Genomic DNA, 26434 nt, shown 5'->3' on the forward strand with positions numbered 1-26434 from the left:
GGGATGTTGCGCTTTTGAAATAGCGCACACGTCCCGAAAGGAGTGACAAGGTGACTCCTTTCAGCTATAGACTTGAATGGGGTCCGTTGCGCCCGTTAACGGTATACGATTAATGGGGGCCAAAATGTAGTGTGTTCTGGCCCTTACTCAGTTCGGCCGTATACACAATTTTAACCGGACCAGGCACTAGGTGCCTATACATGAATGTTGCCACAGTATACGTCAGCATCCTAGTTATGGAAAGTTAAAAAAACGCAGCCATATTTAACCCTTTCTGCCACATGACTTTTCATGTCTCCTCACATGTGAATATATTAAACTTTTTTTTTTTTTTTCCCACTTATGTAATTTGTCCCTATTACTGCCCATTTATGTGAGGTAATATTGACGTTTCCAGCTGTTTTTGGGAGGGTTTTCAGTGATTTTTACCTCACGTTTCGCCCTGGTAGTACACGGTGGGAGGATCGCTTACGTTACAGCCATTGCAGCCATTTCCCCGCCTACAATTACCGCCAAAAAAAAATAAAAAATCCGACCCTCTGACGATCGCCGCCCGGGCCCCGAATAATCGCGTTTTCTTCTCCCGTCAATAATTTATTCGCGAGGAGAAAATACGGAATAAATTAGATATTTGCCCGGTTTTGGCGGCGGCGGCGCCGGGCGGAGAAGTTTCCCCTTCACAGTCATCGTAGCAGCAGCAGCTGCCGCCCCTGTGTCGTCGCCATGAGTAAGATGGCCGCCGTGCAGGAGGAGGCGGCGGCCGTGGTGGTGGCGGAGGAGAGCTGAGCGCACGGCGGGACAAGGTAATGGAGACGACGAGGACGGCGGCCTGGAGCTCCTCCCGGGCCTGGGGCCGCGACCTGCTGTTTGTGCTGAGACCGCAGGGACCGGGGACAGGGCCGGGGCCTCTGCACAATGAGGAGAGGACGGGAGCGCCGGACTTGTACAGCTGTGACTGAGGGGGTGCAGGGCCGCCGCAGAACCGCTGTGTGTGACCGGGGGCAGAGGGACGTGGCCTAATGGAGCGTCACCTCAGATCATGGAGTCCTGTTATACGTGTGCGCCCAGGATGGGGGGGTAGTGTCACGTAGTATAACCTGAGGCTCCATTCATATCACGTTTTGGGACCTTTAGGACATGTTCATACAGGTGTTATTTGCACCTTTTTTGAAATTTAATTACATTTTTTTTAATACAGTAAGGCAGGGTTCACACTGCGCTTAAAAAAGCCCCACGAAAAAAGTCCAAAGCTCCAGTTCCACTGGGCGGTGCAGTGGCCGAGTCAACCGCGCCATGCTCAGCGAGTTCTGTGCACGATCGCTTTTCTGATAGACGGACATGTACGCGAGGTATGGTTGACTTGGCAACTGTACCCTCCAGCATGGCCTGCGTCCCCCCCCAGGCTGAAACTGAAAACCGCGCGGGCACGCAACTTTAAACTTACGCTCTAATACCATGCTATCAAGATAGCCGGCGGTAAGATACGGTTAAACTAAGTGACCACCCCCCTTGCTTGAGGCTAGCGCCAAAACTGCGGGACATCCCAACCTGAAAGTCCCGTAGACTTGAACGGGGTGTCACTTAGTTTAGGCGTATCATGCCGCCGGCCATCTTGACAGTAAGACTTTAGGCTAATTTAAAGTTGCAGGCCATGCTGGAGGGTACAGTTGCCGAGTCAACCGTAATACGTGGTTGACTCGGCCACTGCACCGCCCAGTGGAACTGGAGCTTTGGACTTAAGTTTTTAAGGGCAGTGTGAACCCAGCCTTAGGGTACGTTCACACGCGCGGATTTTCGCGGCGTATGTAGCTGAGGATCTGCTGGTGAAGGCCCCGCTCTATGCTGGCTTTACATGTGTCTGCTGGTAGCGGCAATACGCCGCTACAAGCAGACACACTGCAGCGATGTGCGCGGTGTAATCGCACATCGCGGCCGCTCTTCCTGCTCTGAGCTAGGTGCACACATCGCAGTGTGCCTGCTGGTAGCGGCGTATTGCCACTATGAGCAGGCACATGTAAAGCCAGCATAGAGCGGGCCTTCACCAGCGGATCTGCAGCATAAAATACGTTGAAAATCCGCGCGTATGAACGTACCCTAAGGCTGGGTTCACACTGTGCTTAAAAAATTAAGTCCAAAGCTCCAGTTCCACTGGGCGGTGCAGTGGCCGAGTCAACCGCGTGTTACGGTTACTGTGTCAAAAATATAAATAAATGAAAAGGTGCAGATGACACCTGTGTCCAACAGTCCAGCCTAATCACGTGAGTTTTGGCGATTTTGTTTGACCAACGAGATTGCACTTCTAATTTAACCATATGGTGCCGCCGGCCATTCTGATCCGTCACGAGTATCCATCCGCATCCCCACAGAATGCCGCTGTGTACAGGGGCGGAGAGCAGCGGGGCCAGTAGTCAGTCAGCAATGAGTTCTGGTCGCATACGATATTTTATTACGGCTGGTCCTGTTAACATGGCGCATACCAGCGGAAAGCGGCCATAATGGAGTCACTAGGTGATTCTGTTCAGGCCATTGAAATGAATTGCATCCACTGCTGCATTATATGGTGGCATCCCATTCTTGGCAGGATACTGACTGGTGCCAACTTGGAGACTTATAACGTATTATGAACCCAGCCTAAGGTTATGTTCACACGTTACGTTTCCCCTGCGGGAAATCCTGTTATACTACCATTAATTTCAACGGGTCCGCTGGCTAACTGCAAATCTGCCACTATTGCGGACTGTCCGCAAACATGGTAGTGTGCAAGTTTCTGGCAGTGTATTTCCTACAGCCAGAAACCCGCTGCTAGTTTTAAGCATGTGAACTTAACCTTTTATTTTCATTACAGCACCTTTTAATTTTGCTTTATGCAAAAACATAGTTAAAGGGGTACTCCGCTGCTCAGAGTTTGGAACAAACTGTTCAGAACACTGGAGCTGGCGTCGGGGGGCTCATGACGTCATGCCCCACCCCCTCAATGCAAGTCTATGGGAGGGGGCATGACAGCTGTCACGCCCCTCCCATGGACTTGCATTGAGGGGGACGCTATGAAGTCACGAGCTCCCGGCTCCAGCGTTCGGAACAGTTTGTTCTGAACACTGAGCAGCGGAGTACCCCTTTAACTACGCAAACTTAAAGGGGAACTCCAGTACTTTTAATCTTATCCCCTACCCATGGGATAAGTGTCTGATTGCAGGGGGGGGGGTTCCAACTTTTGGGCACCTTGCAATCTTCTGCCTGGCGCCCCAGTGGTTTTTAAGATTTTTGTTCAGAACACCAGCTCTCCTCGTGCACTGCGGTGGTGGTCTGCACGCGCCCCCATGCACTGTCTATGGGAGTGTTGGATATACCCGAGCACTGTACTCGTGTATCTCTGGCTCTCCCATAGACAGTGCATGAAGGGGTCGTGTCGACCGCAATGTTCTGAATAAAAATCACTAGAACACCAGGATGCCAGGCAGGAGATCGCTGGGGGTCCCAGTGGTTGGAAATCAATAGGAGCTTCAGGACAGGCGCTGACTGCAGCTCAGAGAAAGCCATGACGCTGGATGGATGGGCCTGGGTTTTGCTCATTTGAGCATACTCATAGGCTGTATTCCCACAGCGGCATGTCCGTCCAGAAAATTTCTGCAGAAAGAATAAACATGACTATTCTTTCTGCGGATGCTGGAATCAAGATTTCTGCGGCAGAAAATCTGCCGCGTAAATCCTGCAGAGTTCAGCACATGTATATTTACCCTCGCAGCGCTTCTATATACCTATGCCACTGCAGCGCTATATGTGAAAAGCATTCTAGCAGCAGCATCGGCCAAAATACTTTTTATACATAGCGCTGCAGCGGCATATGTATATAGAAGCGCAGTGGGGGTCAGATAACGCTATATGTCTGCCCCCCCCCCCAGCGCTTTTATATACACATATCCTTGCAGCGCTATGAATGAAAAGTATTTCTATTAGCAGCCGTCTCCTGGCACTATGCGCTCCTTATAGAAATACTTTTCATTCATAGCGCTGCAGGAGTATACGTATATAGAAGCGCTGGGGTGCAGACATATAGTGTTATCTGCCCCCCACAGCGCTTCTATATACATATGCTGCTGCATCGCTATGTATGAAAAGTATTTCTATCAGCAGCATCGGGCGGCTAATGCTGCTGATAGAATGCTTTTCACATATAGCGCTGCAGTGGCATATGTGTATAGAAGCTATGCGAGGCTACATTATACATGCGCTGCGGGGGCTATATATTTATTAATGCGCTGGTGGGGGTCATATCTAATGTGCTGCTGGGGGGCTAGATATGTAGGCTATCTGCCCCCCCCCCCCCTGAAGTGCTATTTATCTTGCTCCCCACAGCGCTTTTAATATACATATGGCCCCTGCTAGTCACAATGTTCATTTTTAAACCTCCCTCGGAGAGCCCTGAACTTCATAGTGTGAATGAAGCCCAATTCAGCTCAACCTGATCTTTCCATCCTGCTACCTGTACTTCGCCAGGACCGCAGAGACTTATAAAATGTACCTTTAGGAGGAGCTGCGAAATAGACACAAACTTAAAGGGGTACTCCAGAGGAAAAAAATCAACTGGTGCCAGAAAGTTATACAGTTTTGTAAATGACTTCTTAAAGTAGATCTGCAGTGTATAACACTTCTCCCCTATCCTCTGGAGTGTCTGATCGTAAGGGGCCTGAATGATAGGACCCCCACGATCTCCTGTACGGGATCCAGGCATTGCCACGGCTAATGAACCTGTCGTTGACCTCACTGAGGTCAACAACACGTGCTCTATGGGAGAGGGGGGGATGCGCGAATACTGCATCTCTGCCTCTCCCATAGAGATACATGGAGGGGGCGTGTCGGCACGCCGCCTGCACAGGAGGGCCGGGGCCCCGTACAGGAGATCAGAGGAGGTCCCAGCGTTCGGACCCCCGGCAATCGGGTACTTTAGGAGATAAGTGTCATACACCACAGATCTCCTTTTAAAGGACATCTGCAGCAAAAGACAACTTATCCCCTATCCACAGGATCTACCATACGGGGCCCCACATTGCCGCTCTACGTGAGCGGCTAATGTGTGTAGTGTCGACCTCTCTGAGGTCCACGGTACGTTCCGTTCCCATACAGTTCTATGGGGAGGCACGAACATTGCCTTCCTGCCTCTCCCATAGCGATACATCAGACACTTAACTCCTATCTATGGATAGGGGATAAGTTGTCTTTTGCTGTAGATGACCTTTAATCCTTCCAGTACTTATCAGCTGCTGTATGCCAGAGGAAGTTGTGTCGTTCTTTCCAGTGTGAACACAGTGCTCTCTGCTTCCACCTCTGTCCGTATCAGGAACTGTCCAGGGCAGGAGAGGTTTGCTATTCGGATTTGCTCATTCTCTGAACCGTTGTTGTCAGAGGTGTCATCAGAAAAAATAAATAAAATAAATAACGCCGGAGTACCCCTTTAAGACTCTAGCAGGTTAAACCTCTGTGGCAAGTTTTGTGGGTGCACATGTTATGCCTGTCGGGTAGTAGTATTCTGTGTGTCACAGCCGCATGCAGTTTACTGTAGCAAGTTCAAATAAAGCACATTACAGCATTGTGCATCATCTCTACCTGCCGGATAAGTCTGACATATCTAAAGACTGTATAATCTAAATTTAGCTTAATGAAATCCAGCAGAAAAGTGTCTAAAACGTATAAGTAATGTGGCGCAAGTCATGTAACACCGTTTTTTTTTTTTTTTTTTTTTTTTTTTGTGCAAATTGCCACAGAATTCTGGCACATTTGAATCAGTAAACCCGGGTCAAAGTATTTAAAAATCCGCAGGGGCAGATCTACATGCGATTGAACTGCAGGTACACCCTAAGATGCTTCATATTAGTACATAAATTAATACACAAAATTTATCAAAGTCTGTGCACCTTATTAATAAATTTGGCGCAAGTAAGCCAAAAACACAGCAAAAAAGAACGCAGGAGGAATGACTGTACACAGCCACACAATGATAAATGATGTGTGTACTCATTCCTCCTGCCTTTTTTTTTTTTTTTTTTTGCTGTGTTTTTGGCTTACTTGCGCCAAATTTATTAATAAGGTGCACCGACGTTAATAAATTTTACACAAATAAAAAATCACCTCAGAACTTGCAAGACTTAAAGGGGTATTCCGGGGAAAAAACATCTTATACCCTATCCAATGGATAGGGGATAAGATGTCTGATCGCGGGGGGCCTGCCGCTGGGACTCAGCGCGATCCCCCTGCAGCAGCCCGCATTCTATGTGTAGCTGCGTCTGCAGTTTTGGAAACCGCCGGGCTTCCGAGACTGGGACGTCACGCCACGCCCCCTCCATTCGTTTTTATGGTAGGGGGCGTAATGGCCGCAACGCCCCCTCCCATTGACATGAATGGAGGGGGCGTGGCGTGGTAGTTTCGGTTTCCGAAACTGCAGACGCAGCTACGCATAGAATGTGGGCTGCTGCAGGGAGATTGTGGGGGGTCCCAGCGGCAGCCCCCCCGCGATCAGACAGATTATCCGCTATCCTTTCGATAGGGGATAAGCTGTTTTTGCCCAGAATACCTCTTTAAGTGGTATGAATTTGTGTTTTTTTTTTTGTTTGTTTTTTTTTTTTTTTGCGCCTTTTTCACTGCAGTGTCATTAACGATTGACTGCATTTCACAGTTGTTCTTGCAGTGAGTGTCTATTTTAAAATTGCATGAAAATTCAAAATCTTCATTTTTTTTTTACACTCGCATGTTCTTGAAGACCCAGTTTTTGAATTTTAAATGGGGTAAAAGGAGAGAAATCGCCCTACAATTTGTAACCCAATTTCTCTCGAGTAAGGAAATACCTCATATGTGGATGTGAAGTGTTCGGCGGCGGGTGCAGTAGAGGGCTCCGAAAGGAAGGAGCGACAATGGAATTTTGGAGAGTACGTTTTTCTGAAATGGTTTTTGGGGGGCATGTCACATTTAGGAAGCCCCTATGGTACCAGAACAGCTAAATAAAAACACATGGCATACTATTTTGGAAACTACACCCCTTAAGGAACGTAACAAGGGGTCCAGTGATCCTTAACACCCCACAGGTCTTTGACGACTTTTCCTTAAAGTCGGATGTGTAAATGAAAACTTTTTTTTTTTTCATTAAAATGCTGTTTTTTCCCCAAATTTTACATTTTTACAATAGGTAATAGGAGAAAATGCCCCCATAATTTGTAACCCCATTTTTTCTATGGAAATCCCCATGTGTGGATGTCAAGTGCTCTTCTGGCGAACTACAATGCTCAGAAGAGAAGGAGCGCCATTGAGCTTTTGGAGAGAGAATTTGGTTGTAATAGAAGTCAAGGGCCTTGTGCCTTTACAAAGCTTGAAAATTCGTCACACACCTGTGGGATGTTTAAGGCTCACTATACCCCTTGTTACATTCCGTGAGGGGTGTAGTGTCCAAAATGGGGTCACACGTGGGTATTTATTTTGTCAGAACCGCTGTAAGATCAGCCACCCCTGTGCAAATCACCAATTTAGGCCTCAAGTGTACATAGTGCGCTCTCACGCCTGAGCCTTTTTGTGCGTCCGCAGAGCATTTTACGTCCACATATGGGGTATTTCCGTACTCAGCAGAAATTGCGTTACAAATTTTGGGGGTCTCTCTTTCCCTTTTACCTTTTGTAAAAATAAAAAGTATGGGGCAACACCAGCATGTTAGGGATCGACCGATGTTTTTTTATTTTTTATTTAATTTTTTTTTTAAGGGCCGATACCGATAATCTGTGGAGGTTAAGGCCAATAGCCGATAACTTATGCCGATATTCCGGTATAAGTTATCGGCTATTTACCCCCCTCCGGCGACGCTGCTGCAGATCATTGATTTAAAGTGGGTGCTTTAAATCAATGAACTGCAGCGGCTTTTACGGCTCCAGAGACCGCCGCCTGCTTCTCTCCCCTTGCCTGTCCTGGGGTCCTCCTGAGTCCTACCACCGCCGCTGCCCCATTGCCTCCCCCATTCCCGGTTTTATAATTACCTTTTCCCGGGGTCCGCGCTACTTCTGGCTCTGGCAGTGTCCTGAGCTGTCACTGTGTGCACTGACGGTGACATTGCGTTGAGGACGTCGCTCGTCATTGTGCATTGTACAGCGTAACACAGGACGCCGCAGGAGCCAGAATTAGCGTGGACCCCGGGAACAGGTAATTATAAAACCGGGGATGCGGGCGGCAATGGGGCAGCGGCGGTGGCGGTCTCTGGCCGGTGCGGTGGGGGCGGGGCTTTGTCGGATTATCAGCAAGGTAACTGCCGATAACGTCCAAAATCGTGAATATCGGCCGATGATATCGGCCAAACCGATAATCGGTCGATCCCTAATGTAGACCCCAACTTTTCATTTTCATAAGGGGTAAAAGGAGAAAAAGCCCCCCCCCCAAAATTTGTAACCCAATTGCTCCCAAGTACGGAAATACCCCATATGTGGCCCTAAACTGTTTCTTTGAAATACGACAGGGCTCAGAAGTGAGAGAGCACTATGCGTATTTGAGGACTAAATTAGGGCTTGCATAGGGGTAGACATAGGGGTGTTCTACGCCAGTGATTCCCAAACAGGGTGCCTCCAGCTGTTGCTAAACTCCCAGAATGCCTGGACAGTCACTGGCTGTCCGGAAATGCTTGGAATTGTTGTTTTGCAACAGCTGGAGGCTCAGTTTTTGAAACACTGCCATATGTTTTTCATTTTTATTGGGAGGGACAGTGTAAGGGGGTGTATATGTAGTGTTTTACTCTTTATTATGTGGTAGTGTAGTGTAGTGTTTTTAAGCTACATTCACACAGGCGGGGCGTTTACGGTGAGTTTCCCGCTAGGAGTTTGTGCTGCGGTGGAGAATTTTCCGCAGCTCAACTTGAAGCAGGAAACTCACTGTAAACCTGCCCGTGTGACTGTACCCTGTACAGTCACATGGGGGGGTGGCAAACCTCCAGCGGTTGCAAAACTACAACTCACAACATGCACTGACAGACCGTGCATGCTGGGAGTTGTACTTTTGCAACAGCTGGAGGCACACTGGTTGGAAAATCTTTAGTTATGTTATCTAACTCCAGTATTTTCCAACCAGTGTGCCTCCAGCTGTTGCAAAACTACAACTCCCAGCATGTACTGATCGCCGAAGGGCACGCTGGGAGATGTAGTTATGAAACAGCTGGAGGTATGCAAGTACAACTCCCAGCATGGCGAGACAGCCATTTGCTGTTCATGCATGTTGGGAGTTGTAGTTTTGCAAGATTTAGAGGGCCACGGTTTAGAAACCACCGCACAGTGATGTCCAAACAGTGGCCCTCCAGATGTTGCAAAACTACAAATCCCAGCATGCCCAAACAGCTGTCTGGGCATGCTGGGAGATGTAGTTTTGCAACATTCCTCCAGATGTTGCTAGGCAACTCACTGGCTTCCGTAGTCTGCACCAGGGAGCCAGCCGCATGTCTTCACTGGCGTACAGATACGCCCTGGGTCCTTAAGTACCAGGGAGCAAAGGCGTACCTGTATGCCCTGGGTCCCTAAGTGGTTAAAGGGGTACTCCACCGGACAACAGCTGCTGTTATGATCCACAGGAAGTTCTTTTCTTTTTTTAATTTCCTTTCTGTCTGACCACAGTGCTCTCTGCTGACACCTCTGTCCGTGTCAGGAACTGTCCAGATCAGGAGAGGTTTTCTATGGGGATTTGCTCCTACTCTCCTACTCTTTGAAAAGAAAAGATCTTCCTGTGGAGCATACAGCAGCTGATGAGTACTGGAACGATTAACCTTTTATAATAGAAGTAATTTACAAATCTGTTTAACTTTCTGGCACCAGTTGATTTAAAAAAATTAAAAAAAAAGTTTTCCACTGGAGTACCCCTTTAAATGCTCTAAAAGTCTGTCCCTGCAATGTTTCTTTGTGTGTCAGCTGCTGAGGGATCTGTAGAAATATTGTGCTGGCAGACAAACGTGACTGCAGTTTTCTTATGAAGGCGTTGTCCTTGTTTTTTGTCAAAAATATTGGCAGAGATTCACGTTTATTAGATGATGTAGTGTAGTCTAGAGCTAGGAAGGGGCTGTTTTTAAATGTGAAAAAATATATATCTGTGTGTGACTTCAGCGTTTTAAAGTGTATTTCCTACCATTCATTCTCTGTGGGAGACAGCTAAGTACAGCACTCGGCTGTCTTCACCCCCCCCCCCCCCCCCCCCCCAAATAAAGAATAGATGGATGGGGATGTGTCGACCGCTCTCCACGCAGGGGGAGAGCAGAGACGCGTTTGAAGATCACAGGGGGTCCCAGCGGTTCGACCTCAGCAATCAGGCACTTATTCCCTATCCTGTGGTGCTAGGGGATACGTTTTAAAGGAGTAGCGTACTGAAAAGAATTTCTACTCTTTTGTGACCGGGCTGCAAAAAAATAACAAAAAAAACTTTTTATTTTTGCAGCCCGGGCACAACGGAGTGGAAATTTATTTCAGTGCACTACTCCCTTTTAAATGCTGGAGTACCCCGTTATATTTTAGGTTGCATTAGCACCAACGCTTTGGTGGTGCATCACTGCTGATCTTGTCTATATTCATCTCTCGCATAGAGTTAAGCATGACCCCTACAGCCAGTTACTGATGCTAGTATGTAAAGCATGAGACTGCTGTGACCAGTGATTGGTTGTAGCAGTCCTATAAATATCATCACCTAAAAGGGTAATTGTAAAGTTGAACTCCCACCTATACTTCTGGTCAGACTTGGAAAGATGCACTCAATGCTGGGCTGTCGGGTTGTCTGGGCAACCATATGATGCCCAGCAAGTTCTGTGCACAACTACTGTTAATTAGGAATGGACTTGTGCATGGAACTCGCTGTGTGTCATACAGCTGCTCTTATCTTTGTATGTGTGGTCAGAGATAAGAGGAAAGCCATGATTTATATTTGTGCATCAGGCTTTCTCAGGCTCTTTCCCTCTTCTGCTTATAGAAAATGGTGGTGGTGGAGCTTAGCATCTGCTGTGTTTAGCCTTGGATGTTATTAGAGACATAAATCCCCTGAAAACGAGCAGTGGACAGCAGATTTCATAGTAGGGAGACATCTAGTGGCCAAGACTTTAGGACTACTTTTCTTGGGTAAAAAGAAATGTTATGTAAATTAAGTAATTTACATATATGTTAGGAATCAATTATGCTGTCAAAAGATAAGTTGAAATAACAGTGACTGTTTAAAACTGGTATATTTCATTGTATGTGTTTTAAGATATGTCACCCGTAGGGTCTCATTGTTAGAAAATAAATAAATAACAGTATACTGCATGGGCACTCCTGGTACCTGCTGCATAAACTCTAAGGGGGAGATTTATCAAAACCCGTCCAGAGGAAAAGTTGCTGAGTTGCCCATAGCAACCAGTCAGAGCTCTTCTTTCATTTTTCAGATACCTTTTCAAAAATGAAAGAAGCAATCTGGTTGCTATGGGCAACTCAGCAACTTTTCCTCTGGACAGGTTTTGATACATCTCCCACTAAGTGTCTAACGCCCTTACTTTACCCTATTTGGCAGCACTGCCCTTCTATGTTTCAAAATTTACAGTAAAGTCTGTCTGTTAAATTTGCATAAATAAGTTTTTGAAATTCAATTTTTATAACACTTTTTTTTTTAATCTCTCTAGACATTCATCATGAACTTAACTTGATACTACTGCATCACGTCATATGCTTAAGAGAAGTAACCTTTAAGACACTGTTTGGAACATCAGAAGACATTACCGACTGGTGTCTCATTGGATTCACACTTGAATTTTTTTTTTTTTCACTTTATAAAAAGCACTATGGCAAGTAAACGGAAAACAAAAACTCCTTGCATGGTTCTTGCAAGCGAGCTTGATCATGATCTAGGAGTCAATTCTGATGGGGAGGAGTGTCCAACTCTGCCTACTCCGGTGGAGCAGCCTGTGCCTGAGAGCACAGTACCTGAGAACCTATCCAGCGAAGATGATGCACTAGAACCCAACGATTCAGACAATCAGCAGAATAAAGTGGTAGAAGGTGGTTACGAATGTAAATACTGTTCATTTCAGACAACTGACTTAAATATGTTTACCTTTCATGTGGATTCTGAGCATCCCACTGTTGTATTAAATTCTTCCTATTTTTGCGTAGAGTGTAATTTTCTCACCAAACGGTATGATTCACTTTCCGAGCACAACACGAAATACCATCCTGGAGAGGATAACTTTAAACTAACTATGGTCAAACGCAACAATCAGTCAATCTTTGAACAAACCGTCAACGATCTAACATTTGACGGGAGTTTTGTCCAAGAAGAAAACCAGGAACAATCTGAGTCAAACTCAAATTCTGCAATATCAATCAGTAAAACCCCAATAATGAAAATAATGAAGGATAAATCGGAGAAGAAACGTATCAGTGTACAACAAAATACATCTGAAGATGGCACTGAAGAAAATGACCAGGTAACAGAGAATGAGCCTAAGCCAAAATCACAAGAGAACAGAGATTTAAAGCAGACTGTAGTGGTTCCTGAGCCTGTGAAAACAAGCGCTACGGTTGTGACAAGTGTGCAGGAATTGCCAAGTACTGTTATTACCCCTGCTAATGTTCTTCAGCCAGGAGTGGCGCAAGTGATCACAACTGTGCAGGCACAGCAAAACATCCTCTCAAAAGTCTTAATCCCCCTCAATAGCATTCCTACATACAATACAGCAATGGACAGCAACCCTCTTTTGTTAAGTAACTACAACAAATTTCCATACCCAACAGTTTCCGAGATAACGCTTCTCGCTTCACAAACTAAATGCACAGAAGAGCAAATTAAAATCTGGTTTTCTGCACAACGACTAAAGCATGGTGTAAGCTGGACACCTGAAGAAGTAGAGGATGCCCGGAGAAGACAATTTAATGGCACTGTGCACACGGTCCCACAGACCATAACTGTTTTTCCAGCTCAGATTTCCTCAGCTGCCAATGGTTTGCCTTCCATTTTACAGACGTGCCAAATAGTTGGCCAACCTAGCCTTGTACTTGCGCAAGTCGGAGGAACGAGCACAATACCTGTGACGACCCCAATAGCATTAACTGTTGCTGGGGTCCCAAGTAATGCCCAGCTCCACGCAAGCCAACTTCCACATACCCAAGCGGTGTCCGAAACAAAGAAAGTTGCTGCGGTCCCAAGTGCACAGCTTCCCAAGCAGGAGCCTACTATGTTAACAGACCTGTTCGGTATGCGTTCAAAAAAAACTAAAGAACAGTTGACAGCCTTGAAAATTAGCTACCTAAAGAACCCATTTCCAAGTAATAGTGAAATTGACCGGTTAATAAGGTTCACAGGATTGACGAAAGGTGAGATCAAGAAATGGTTTAGTGATACGAGATACAACCAAAGAAATTCCAAGGGGAGCCATGGCATCCATTTCCCAAGTGATAGTGGAACGATAATTATTGATTCTAGTGATGAAACTGCAGAATCCCCAACTCCTCCTGTCATAACACCGCAACGTAGGCAAAGCTGGAATGCCTTTCCCGCTTTTACCCCACAGAGATTCAAAGAAAAGACAGTGGAACAGCTGCAAATCCTTGAGGAAAGCTATCTCCAAAACAATGTACCGACAGACGAAGAGCTAAACAGGTTAAGGGTTCTTAGCAAACTGACAAGACGAGAAATTGATGCCTGGTTTGCCGAAAGAAGGCGATCAAGTGGTGTCAAGGATGAACCTGCAATTTTTAATGACGATGAAGGAATTAAGGAAGAGATGGACCCTGAAAATGCTTATGTAAAAGCTGGGGCAGCTCTTGCTAGTAAGCTAGTGAAAAAGACCCCGGATCAACTACATAAGCTCAAAAGCTTCTTTGTTCGTAATCAGTGGCCTAATGGAGCAGACTATGATAAACTCGCAGAGGAGACAGGTCTTGCAAGAAGTGATGTTGTTGGGTGGTTTGGAGACACCAGGTATGCTGTTAAGAACCATCATTTGAAGTGGTTCTACCAATATCAAGTGAATGGCAATCTCTCCCCTAACGCTGTTAATGGACAGGGCTTTGTACGAAAGAGAGGGCGAGGAAGGCCCAGGGGTAGAGGACGAGGGAGACCTAGAGGTCGCCCGAAAGGATCACGAAAAGCAAATAACTGGGAATGGGCACCACCTCCTCCTGTAAAACCCAAGATTGGGAAAGCGGTACTTAAAGACTACTACTTATTGCACAAATATCTTAATGAAGAAGACTTGGATGAATTGGTTGCAAAATCTCAGATGGGTTATGAGCAGGTGAGAGAATGGTTTTCAGAACGCCTACAGAGAGAGGATGCTGGCCTGGATCCTTTTGAAATTGAGGATGAAGAGGATCTATTGGATGATCAGGAGGAAGAGGAAGAAATTGACACTGATGAGAGTGATAACTGGGAACCACCAAAACATATTAAACGGAGACTTTCAAAAATGGAAGACTGACATGTAAGTAAAGAACCGTTATTGTAGTACAACTCGCAGACAAGACAGTAGTGGGGAACTTTTGTTTTAGGTCTTATATATTAGTGCAACAAAAATGAGAAGTGAAGCAAACGGACAACTCACCCTGTCAGCAATAAAAATCTTCTTTATTCGTTGCTTGCAGCAGAAGATGACAGCGGGTTACATCAGGTTACAAGGGGGGGGGGGGGGTCTCATATATATTAGTGCTTCACATTTATTAGTTGTGTACTAGGTTATATAATAGGTTATATTCACACGTAAAGGGGTTATCCCAAGATTGTTGTTCTCTATCTACAGCAGGGGTCTAAAACTGGCGGCCCTCCAGATGTTGCAAAACTTCAACTCCTTTTCCTTAGTAAGTAGACTGTTTGTTTCGCGATATTGGTCTGACACTGCTTTTCAAATTGGATCTTGGCAATTTTGGCGTCAAACATTTTGATTGGCTTTTCAATCTGTGATATATATTTGCATTTGTGTTTTAGTTGTAATATATTTCTAGTTCTGATGGATTGGTATACGGGTGCTAAGACCCCCATCGATCACTAAAATGGCAGAAGTGCTATGTGCTTTTGTTTCAGATCATTGCCCAGTTTCTGGGTTCATAAATGTTCTGTTAATTCATGCACCACGTGCTCTGAGGATAGCCAGTGGTTTAAAGGGGTACGCCAGCATTTTAAATCTTATTTCTTATCCACAAAATAGGGAATAAGTGTTAAGTATCTGATCATGATTTTCAGAACAGGGCCCAGGTTCTTCCTGCACAGATTGCTGTTCTCAAGTGTCACCTGCGCTCCCATAGACTATGCATGGAGCATGTGCCAACCCACCACTCCATGCAGCAGGTAGTGTCAGGGCCTCTATCTGGAGATCATGTGGATCCCAGGGGTTGGACCCTCCGCGTTCAGGAATCATCCCTTATCTTATGGAAAGAGGATATGGTTTTAAGTGCTGAAGTACCCCCTTTATGTTCTGCCTCTTCATTTCTGATTGGCTGTCTTTTGGCTTTCGGCCAGAAATATCAGCATGCGATTAATGGGTCTCTGATCTGTGCATAAGGTTTTAGTCTCCTCTCTTATTATAAATTGAATGTTTCAGTCAGAAAACGTTGATCCAACCGGGTCTTTAGTGAAAACTGCATTGTGTGAGCATTAGTTTCACACGTGGTAATGCTCAAACATAGCATTTTGCTCAATATTTTGTTCAGTATTTGTTTGCTAATTCTACTTAAATATGACCTGCATCCATGTTACAGTCACAAATACCAGTCAGACCACAGTTCAAATCAATTTACACAGGATGGCGACTGCCACGTTTTATTTTAATGATATTTAGGGGATAGTTTAAAGGGGTTCTTGGCCCTAAGACATCTTATCTCCTATCCAAAGGATAAGATGCCTGATCACGTGGGGTCCTGCTGCTGTGGACCCCCGCAAACTTTCATGCAGAACCCCACTATGATCCGCCTCCGGAGAGAACATCGCTCCGGGTCTGATGAATCACAATCACGGGACCGGAGTATTGTGACGGCACGGCTCCGCCCCTTCAAAGAGCCTATGGGAGGGGCCTTGGCGGTTGTCACGCCCCCTCCCATAGGCTTGCATTGAGGGTGCGGAGCTGCAATGTCACGATACTTTTATATGCACATAAAATCACCAAAACAGTCATTCTTTATATAGTGCACACAGATTCCGCAGCGCTGTTCACTCAAATCTGTCCCTCCTGTCCCCATTGGGTCTCACAATCTAAATTCACATATCATTATTTTCGAGTGTTTGAGGAAACTGGAGTACCTGAAGGAAACCTACGCAAACACTGGACAAACATATAAACTTGCATTGAGGGGACGGGCGTGACGTCACACGGGGGCGGAGTCATGACGTCACAGACTTCCATTCCCGTAGTCGCGACACAGACCCTCCAGTGCTTCTGCACAAAAAAACAGGTGGGTGCCGCATGCAATACTGCGGGGGTCCCCAGCGGCGGGACCCCCGAGATCAGACATCTTATCCCCTATACTTTGCATAGGGGATAAGATGTCTATGGTGGGAGTACCCCTTTAAACCTAGGACCTCAGCTCTGCAAGACCTGTGTGGGGGCTTGGTATTTGTACTGTGATCTGTACCTTTTTATTGGTACCATTTTGAGATATATGGGACTTTTGATTGTTGCTATGAATTGTGTTTTACTCAATCCTTAACCCCTTAATGACGAGCGCGTAAATGTACATCCTGGTGAGATGGTACTTAACGCACCAGGGCGTACATTTACGTCCTAAGCATAACCGCGGGCATCGGAGCGATGCCCGGATAATGCGCGGCTGGTCCCGGCTGTTGATCGCAGCCAGGGACCCGCCGGTAATGGCGGACATCCGAGATCCCATGGATGTCTGCCATTAACCCCCTCAGATGCCGTGATTAATACAGATCACTGCATCTGCAGCATCGCGGTCACTTAATTGGATGATCGGATCGCCCGCAGCGCTGCCGTGGCAATCCGATCATCCAGCACGTCTTCCGGGAGTCTTCTGCTCTGATCTGCCTTCCCGCAGACCAGAGCAGAAGATGACCGATAACCCTAATCAGTGCTATGTCCTATACATAGCACTGAACAGTATTAGCAATTGAATGATTGCTATGAATAGTCCCCTATGGGGACTATTAAAGTGCAAAAATATAAATAAAAAAATAAAGTAAAAAAAATTTGAAAACCCCCCTCCCCCAATAAAAACGTAAATTGCCCCATTTTCCCTATTTCACCCCCAAAAAGTGTTAAAAAAAAATATTTTATATACATATTTGGTATCGCCGCGTGCATAAATATCTGAACTATTAAAATAAAATGTTAATGATACTGTACGGAGAACGGCGTGAACGTAAAAAAAAAAAAGTCCAAAATAGCTGCTTTTTATAACATTTTATTCCCCAAAAAATTAATAAAAAATGTATTAAAAGTTTTATATAAGCAAATATGGTATCAATAAAAAGTACAGATCACGGCGCAAAAAATGAGCCCTCATACCGCCGCTTATACGGAAAAATGAAAACGTTATAGACCTTCAAAATAGGGGGATCTTAAACGTACTAATTTGGTTAAAAAGTTTGTGATTTTTTTTAAGCGCAACAGTAATAGAAAGTATGTTATCATGGGTATCATTTTAATCGTATTGACCAAAAGAATAAAGGACATATGTAATTTTTACCGTAAATTGTACGGCGTGAAAACGAAACCTTCCAAAATTAGCAAAATTGCAGTTTTCTTTTTAATTTCCCCACACAAATAGTATTTTTTTGGTTGCGCCATACATTTTATGGTAAAGTTAGTGATGGCATTACAACGGACAAATGGTCGCGCAAAAAACAAGCCCTCATACTAGTCTGTGGATGAAAATATAAAAGTTATGATTTTTTGAAGGCGAGGAGGAAAAAAAGAAAACTTAAAAATAAAATGTTCTGCGTCCTTAAGGCCCAAATGGGCTGCGTCCTTAAGGGGGTTAATGTCATACAAGGTGACCAAAATCTCAAAAATCCTGTCATCTTTGCTATTACCTGTGTTCCTTATTGACTGCACCTACCTGTTTGTCCAGCAGGTGTCATCCTCTCCTTTCTCTTCTTGTCTGCACAGACTGTTCCGCAAATTACTTGACTGGTTTACAAGCTTGTACAGTCTATTCGATGTGTACAATGGAACCTATATAAAGTATATTGTGTTGGCATGGAAGCCAACTCTAAAATATGACCTTTTAATATAAGTATACGCATAGGGTGCACTGAAATTTCTCACTTCGGAGCCCTGTCGTATTTCAAGGCAACAGTTTAGGGCCATATATGAGGTATTTCCGTACTCGGGAGAAATTGCGTTTTCTCCTTTTACCCTTTATGAAAAGGTAAAGTTGGGGTTAATTTAAATTTTTTACACTAACATGCTGGTGTTGCCCCATACTTTGCAGGCGCACTATAGGGCTCAGAAGAGAAGGCTCGCCATTGGACTTTTGGAGAGAGAATTTGGCTGGAATTGAAGGCCATGTGCGTTTACAAAGCCCTCATGCTGCCAGAACAGTGGACCCCCCCACATGTGACCCCATTTTGGAAACTACACCCCTCATGGAATGTAATAAGGGGTACAGTGAGCATTTACACCCCAAAGGTGTCTGACAGATCTTTGGAACAGTGGTCCTTGAAAATGAAAAATGTCATTTGCACAGCCCACTGTTCCAAAGATCTGTCAAACGCCAGTGTGGTGTAAATGTTCACTGCACCCCTTGCATACTTGTGGGGTGTTACCCCCTTGTTACGTTCCTTGAGGGGTGTAGTTTCCCAAATAGTGTTCCATGTGTATTTATAATTATTTTTTTTTGTTGTTCTGGCACCATGGGGGCTTCCTAAATGCAACATGCCCCCCAAAAACATTTTCAGCTAAATTCGCTCTCCAAAATCCCATTATCGCCCCTTCCCTTCTGAGCCCTCTAGTGCACCCACAGAGCACTTTACATCCACATATGAGGTATTTCCTTACTTGAGAGAAATAGGGTTAAAAATTTTGGGGAACATTTTACCTATTACCCCTTGTAAAAATGAAAAATATGGGTCTACAAGAACAAGTTAGTGTGTAAGTTGAAGATTTTGAATTTTCTCCTCCACTTTTCTGCTATTCCTGTGAAACACCTAAAGGGTTCTGAATGTCATTTTGAATACTTTGAGGGGTGCAGTTTTCATAATGGGGTCCATTATAGGGTATTTCTAACATAAAGACCCTCAAATTCACTTCTAAACTGAACTGGTCCCTGAAAAATTCAATTTTGAAATTTTCGTGAAAAATTTGAAAATTGCTTTTAAAGTTTGAAGCCCTCTAATGTTTTCAAAAAGTAAAAACATTTCAACTTTATGATGCAAACACAAACTAGACATATTGTATATGTGAATCAACATATAATTTATTTGGATTGCCCACTTTCCTTACAAGCAGAGAGCTTTAAAGTCAGAAACATGCTAAATTTTCATAAAATTTGGGAAGTTTTCACAATCTCGGAATCAAATTAATATATTAAAGCATCCCAGAGTTAATGCCTAACCCCTTAATGACGCAGGACATATATTTACATCCTGCGTCGGCTCTCGCGATATAACTCAGGGTCACGCGTCATATCAGATCGGCTGGGACCCGCCGCTAATACCGTACATCAGCGATCGCGGTCATGCCCGGTATTAACCCTTCAGACGCGTCTGAAGTGAAAGTGAAACCTTCCCGGCAGCTCACTGGGGATGATTGGGACCACCACTGTGAAACCGCGGCGTCCCGATCAGCTGTATGGACACGAGAAGGATCCCTACCTGCCTCCTACGCGTCAGATCGCCGAATGACTGCTCCGTGCCTGAGATCCAGGCAGGAGCAGTTGAGCGGTGATAACACTGATCAATGCCATGCTATTGCATGGCAGGTATCAGTGATGGAAATCAGTGTGTGCAATGTTATAGTCCCCCATTAAGGACCAAGCTCATTTTGGCCTTAAAGGGGTACCTTGCTGGGCCCTCCTGTGCAGGAGGCGTGCCGACACCCCCCCCCCATGTATCTCTATGGGAGAGGCAGAGGTGCAGCATTCACGCATCCCCACCTCTCCCATAGAGCTATATTTTGATGGGGGGGGGGGGGTACATATAACTGCCTGAAGGTGTATGCATATTTGATGCTGCAGATTTAATGGTAAATTTAGGCAATGTTCACATTGACGTTGTCTTCTGTCCCGTTCAGCTTTTTTTTTCTTATGCAGAAGGGAAATGAAATGGGTCGGACACTGGCGGGTCCCAACGGACCCGATTCATTTGAATTAGGTCCGTCAGGAATCTGGTAGTTTACATTCACAGTTTTTTCTCCGTTAAAGGGGTACTCCGGTGAAACACTTTTTTTTTTTTTTTTTTTTTTTTTTTTTAAATCAATTGGTGCCCGAAAGTTAAACAGATTTGTAAATTACTTCTATTAAAATCTTAATCCTTCCAGCATTAATTAGCTGCTGAATACTACAGAGGAAATGGTTTTCTTTTTAGAACACAGAGCTCTCTGCTGACAGCTATGGGGATTTTCCCTTTCTCTGTCCATTTAAATGGACAGGGATGTCAGCATAGAGCACTGTGGTTATGATGTCAGCAGAGAGCTCTGTGTTCTAACAACAAAACCATTTCCTCTGTAGTATTCAGCAGCTAATTAATACTGGAAGGATTAATATTTTTTAATAGAAGTAATTTTCAAAACTGTTTAACTTTCTGGCACCAGTTGATTTAAAAAAAGGTTTTCCACGGGAGTACCCCTTTTCACGTGTACCTGTCATCAGCAAAAACGTTTTATATAATGTAGATAATGCCATTATATGTATAGGTGAGGACAAGCGGGGCGCCGTGCAGTGAGGACAAGCGGGGCGCCGTGCAGTGAGGACAAGCGGGGCGCCGTGCAGTGAGGACAAGCGGGGCGCCGTGCAGTGAGGACAAGCGGGGCTCACTTCCTGTATTTGGTCTGATAGAGACAGGCAATAGCTGCAGGGACAGCATATTTTCACCCTAAAATATACAAATGTTTTAACCAATGTATATTACAAATATACATATAATGATATTATCTACATTATAGAAAAAGTTTTTGTTGACTAAAGGTACACTTTAAGGACCAGGCCAGTTTTCCTTTTTGCACTTAAGTTTTTTCCTCCTTCCCTTCCAAAAACCATAACCCTTTCAATTTTGCACCTACAGACCCATATAAGGGCTTGTTCTTTGCGTTACCAATTGTACTTTGTAATGACATTACTTATTTTTATAATATCTGCAGCGAAGCACAAAGAAGTTGTTTGGTAAACTAAAAAAAAGATATTTTGTAACTTTTGGGGGCTTCTGTTTCTACACAGTGCACTTTTCGGTAAAAATGACATTGTGGGAGATTTGTCAACCTGTGCAGAGGAAGAGTGGTGCAGTTGCCCATAACAACTAGATTGCTTCTTTCATTTTTAAAGAGGCCTAGGAAAAATGAAAGAGGCAATCTGGTTGCTATGGACAACTGTACCACTCTTCCTCTAGACAGGTTTTGATAAATCTCCTCCTTTATCTTTATTCTGTCGGTCCATATGGTTACAAGGATACCCAATTTATATAGGTTATTTTATCTTACTACTTTAAAAAAAATAAAAAAATGCTGAAAATTTCCGCTTCTGACCCGCCGTGATCTGTAGTGTTTATCGGTACCATTTTTGTTTTGATGGGACTTTTTGATCGCTTTTTATGCATTTATTTTGTTAATTTTTCTTAGTTTACACAGTGATCAAAAATACGCAATTCTGGACTTTGGTATTTTTTTTATGCATTTGCCATTGACTGTGCGGTTTAATTAACAATTATATTTTTATTTATAGTTGGGACATTTACGCATGCGACGATACCACATGTTTTTGTTTACATATTTTTTATGGGAAAATGGGGGTAATTCAAACTTTTATTAGGAAAGGGGTTAAATCACATAATTTTTTTTTTTTTTTACACATTTTTTTAGTCCCTATAGGGGACTATTACATGCAATGCTTAGATTGCATACACTGTTTAATGCAATACCAAAACTAAGATCAGTGTTATCAGTACTCCATTGCTCCAGTCTCCCATGGCTGACTGTGGAGTCTTGGAGAACCGATCGGACGGCAAGGAGGCAGGTAAGGGCCCTCCCACTGTCCTTTCAGCTGATAGAGACATCGCGATTTCCCCGCCGTTATCCCAATTTGCTCTGCAGTATATTTGGCATTTTAGACGCCGCAATCAACTTTGATTGTGGTGTCTAAAGAGTTAATGCCGGAGATTGGCCCGAGCAATGGGTCCTGGCTGCTGATAGCCGCCGGGACCAAGCAGATATTAAATGAGCTCAGCTCTTGAGCTTGCTTCATAGACCTGCCACACGGCCGCGCCGTATGTGTGTGTGGATAGATAGAGAAAATATATACGGCGCCGGTCATTAAGGGGTTAAGTGCAAGGCGTATAGGTATGCCCTTCGTCCTTAACAGGTTAAAAAAAAAAATGCAGGGGTGGAGTTTTGTAGTGTAGGAGTAGGGCTCTTTCTTGTTGTGGAGCCCTAAACCTACAACAAGATGGGAAGAGCTCCTCCTGTCTCCTGACTGATCAAAACGTTTGACATGTCTGTGTGACATTTCCAAGCATTACTGTCACTTTAAAAATGTTTAACTCCATACAGGGGATATTCCAAAATTGTAATTTAAATTACTCCATTTACTGTGCAATTCATTTTTATTCCTTGAGCAAATAGATGGCCGCTAGCTTCTTTCTTTACAGTCTTAGCTTGTGACTTTATGTTCAGAAGATAAAGTTCTGTTACGTGGAGGATTTCTATGTAGTGAACGATGTGAGATGTTTTAAGGTGTACCTGGAATGTCTTGGCATTTCTTGTAGCTGCGAGGTACTTGTAGCAGTTGGCACTTGGATGTGGTATATACTTTATTCTCTTGCCACTAGTAATTATGATGGGAGTTTTAATTAGTGAGGAAAGTTTTTTTTTTACCTATCCTTTTATTCATGTGATAACTCTGCCGCCCTTTAATCTTTTATGGGAGTTTAAGCGCGAGTAGTTGAGCAATCTCCACGTTATCAGAGTTTTGGAACCTGGGTTAGTTCCAGGGAAGATTCCAGGAGGAATATTCATTTATTTATTTTTTTTTCTTCTTGTGTGACCTCTGATAGCACAAATAGTTGTTACAGGATTACTGTTCCTGGAGGGATATGCCAATATAGAAAAGGATTTAGGTAAACTGAAAGTGTGAAAAAAAAATTAAATAAATGTAAAAAAAAAAAATTTAAAACACACACATAAACCCCTTTCTTATTAAAAGTTGAAATCGCCCCCCTTATCCCAAATTCCATATAAAAAAATATATAAACGCAATAAAAATAAACATATGTGGTATCGCCACATGCATAAATGTCCAAACTATAAAAATATAAGGTTAATTAAACCGCACGGTCAATGGCGTACATGTAAAAAAAAATTTCCAAAGTCCAAAATTGCGTATTTTTGGTCACTTTGTATACCCTCAAAAAAGAATGTATAAAAAGTGATCAAAAAGTCTGATTAAAATAGTCCTGGTACCCATAAAAACTTCAGATCACAGTGCAAAAAATTAGCCCTCATAAAGATAAGTTATAGGGGGTCAGAAGAGGACAATTTTAAAGGGGTTATCCAGGAAAAATAAATTAATAAATTTTATATATATATATATATAATATAAATATAATCAACTGGCTCCAGAAAGTTAAACAGATTTGTAAAATACTTCTATTAAAAAAACTTAATCCTTTCAGTACTTATAAGCTTCTGAAGTTAAGGTTGTTCTTTTCTAAGTGCTCTCTGATGACACCTGTCTTGGGAAACCCCCAGTTTAGAAGCAAATCCCCATAGCAAACCTCTTCTAAACTGGGCATTTCCCGAGACAGGTGTCATCAGAGAGCACTTAGACAGAAAAGAACAACCTTAACTTCAGAAGCTCATAAGTACTGAAAGGATTAAGATTTTTTTAATAGAAGTAATTTACAAATCTGTTTAACTTTCTTGAGCCAGTTGATATATATAAGTTTTTTTTTTTCCTGGAATACCCCTTTAAACATACTGATTTTGGTGCATGAAGTCATAATTTTTTTAAAGTAGTAAAATAAAGAAAACCTTTTATAAATTGGGTATCATTGTAACCATATGGACCTACAGAATAAATATATGGTGTCATTTTTACCGAAAAGTGCACTGCGTAGAATCGGAAGCCCCCAAAATTTACAAAATGGTGTTTTGTTATTCCAATTTTGCCATACAAATATATATTTTTTCTGGGTTCGCTGGAAATTTTGTGGTGAAATGATTGATGGCGTTACAAAGTAAAATTGGTGGCACAAAAAATAAGCCCTCATATGATTCTGTAGGTGCAAAATTGAGTTATGATTTTTTACAAGGTGATGAGGAAAAAATGAAAGTGGAAAAACCTGTGGTCCTTAAGGGGTTAAAGAGCCACTAAAATATATATATATAAAGTGTGTGTGTGTGTGTGTGTGTGTGTGTGATATCTATATCTATATGAGAGAGAGAGAGCTTGGAAGAAAGACGAGGCAGTTATATAAAAGGAATCAACACGGTAGAGGAGGATAATCTTAAAAGAAGAAAAACTACCACAAGAGGACATAGTTTTATATTAGACGGTAAAGGTTTCTGCAGTTATATAAGGAAGTATTATTTTACTGAGAGAGTAGTGGATGCATGGAATAGCCTTCCTGTAGAAGTGGTCACTGCAAATACAGTGAAGGAGTTTAAACATGCATGGGATAAGCATAAGGCTATCCTTAAAGGGGTACTCCGGTGCTTAGACATCTTATCCCCTATCCAAAGGATAGGTGATAAGATGCCTGATCGTGGGAGTCCCGCCGCTGGGGACCCCTGTAATTTTGCATGCGGCATCCCAGTTAAAATCAGTCCCCGGAGCGAACATGCAAGCCTACGGGAGGGGGCGTGATAGCTGTCACGCCCCCTCCCATAGACTTGCATTGAGGGGCGGAGCGTGACATCACACGCCGTCGGCCCTGTGGTCGCCGGTAATCAGTCCCGGTGCGAACACGCTCCGGGGACTGATTACTAACGGAGTGCCACGTGCAAGATCACGGGGGTCCCCAGCGGCGGGACTCCCGCCATCAGGCATCTTATCTCCTATCCTTTGGATAGGGGATAAGATGTCTAAGCACCGGAGAACCCCTTTAATATAAGATAGGGCCAGGGACTATTCATGGTATCAAAGATATTGGGCAGCCTGGATTGACTGGTTCATATCTCCCGACACATTTTATATTTCTGTTACCGTTCATCATTGGATTGGGTCTTGTAACCAGGGAGAATGGAGAGCTGGCATGGCCTCTTCTTTTACCTATATAGACAAATAAATAAAATCTAAAAAGTACAGGGGAAAAAAACAGCTCTAGGTCACTGCATGAAATATTTTCACCATGAAGAACTGTTGGGATCTGGAGAAGGGTCATTCATTATATTTCCTACTGGTTTGTAACAATGTGGTATTTCTATTGGGAGAAAAGCAGGGAACCAAACAGGTAAAACTCTATTGTCTGGTTTCTATCTATTGTACAGTTTGACTGTATTCATGAGCATAAGATTATCTTTGAGATCCTGTGAAATTTCAGAAATGTATTTTTAAGTGGTATGGTTGTTGCAACTCAAAACATGAGCGATCTCCCGGGAGCTTTTATTAATGTAGATGTATGATATGTAAAGCTGCAGTGTCTGTACCATTTATTAGTATTGGTCATAAATAACTTTTTGTTCTGAAGAAGCGAATACGACTTGCAGGTTGTTTAAATGTCTTGTGTTGTCCTAAATCTTTTGCTCACGTTCTTTATATCTGACTCACCTTGAGTCAACGTTAAACTGATCACATTCTCACAAAGCATGGTGGCATAAACAAAGTAACACCCAGCTGAGAAGACATGTTCAGATATGTACAAACTGTGAAAACATCGCTCACTGCCACAAGACTTTATCCAGAACGAGATACTAGAAGCCAGTCTGTATATCCCTTCAGAAGCACATGTAGCACTTACTAGAGGGGTGCACAGGTTACTTTAGCTAAGCTTTGAGTAGCTATCGAGTTTCATCGTTGTTTGCAGTCAGGGGTTTTGAGATCTCCGTTGATCACTAATATGAAGGGGCAGAGGCTCTCGGCTGAACCTCATGCCTCTTAATTTCTGGTTGGATCAGAAACTCTAAGGTGCAGACTCTGTAAACTCAGTAAGCTAAGCTAAACCAAAGGGGCACAGCTTCTGTTCCTTCATTTTAATGACTGGTGGTGGTCTTGGCACCTAGACTGCCACTTATCATTACTTGTGACATGTTATTGACGATAAAAAAAATAAAAAAATAAAAAAAAAATGTGAGGAAAAAAATCAACTTTTCTAGTCG

General features: G+C 43.7%; 1 protein-coding gene across 3 annotated transcripts in view; it reads left to right on the forward strand.

Annotated features, from left to right (window-relative positions):
• The first annotated feature begins 463 nt into the window (after nt 1-463).
• The window catches only part of ZHX1 (zinc fingers and homeoboxes 1), a 30450-nt gene continuing 4479 nt past the window's right edge, over nt 464-26434 (forward strand). The window contains exons 1-3 of one of the 3 annotated variants that reach the window (XR_008844359.1): nt 464-803; nt 11642-14440; nt 14756-14813. Coding sequence is in view for 2 of the 3 variants with exons in the window: in XM_056522710.1 (XP_056378685.1) it covers nt 11801-14437 (2637 nt within the window). In the remaining variant the exon portion in view is untranslated. Of the gene's footprint in view, nt 804-5778; nt 5844-11641; nt 14441-14755; nt 14814-26434 lie in introns of those variants that run through there. The other 2 variants (XM_056522710.1, XM_056522711.1) reach the window with 2 other exon arrangements.

This window comes from Hyla sarda, chromosome 5 (assembly GCF_029499605.1).
Source record: "Hyla sarda isolate aHylSar1 chromosome 5, aHylSar1.hap1, whole genome shotgun sequence".
Classification (NCBI taxonomy): domain Eukaryota; kingdom Metazoa; phylum Chordata; class Amphibia; order Anura; family Hylidae; genus Hyla; species Hyla sarda.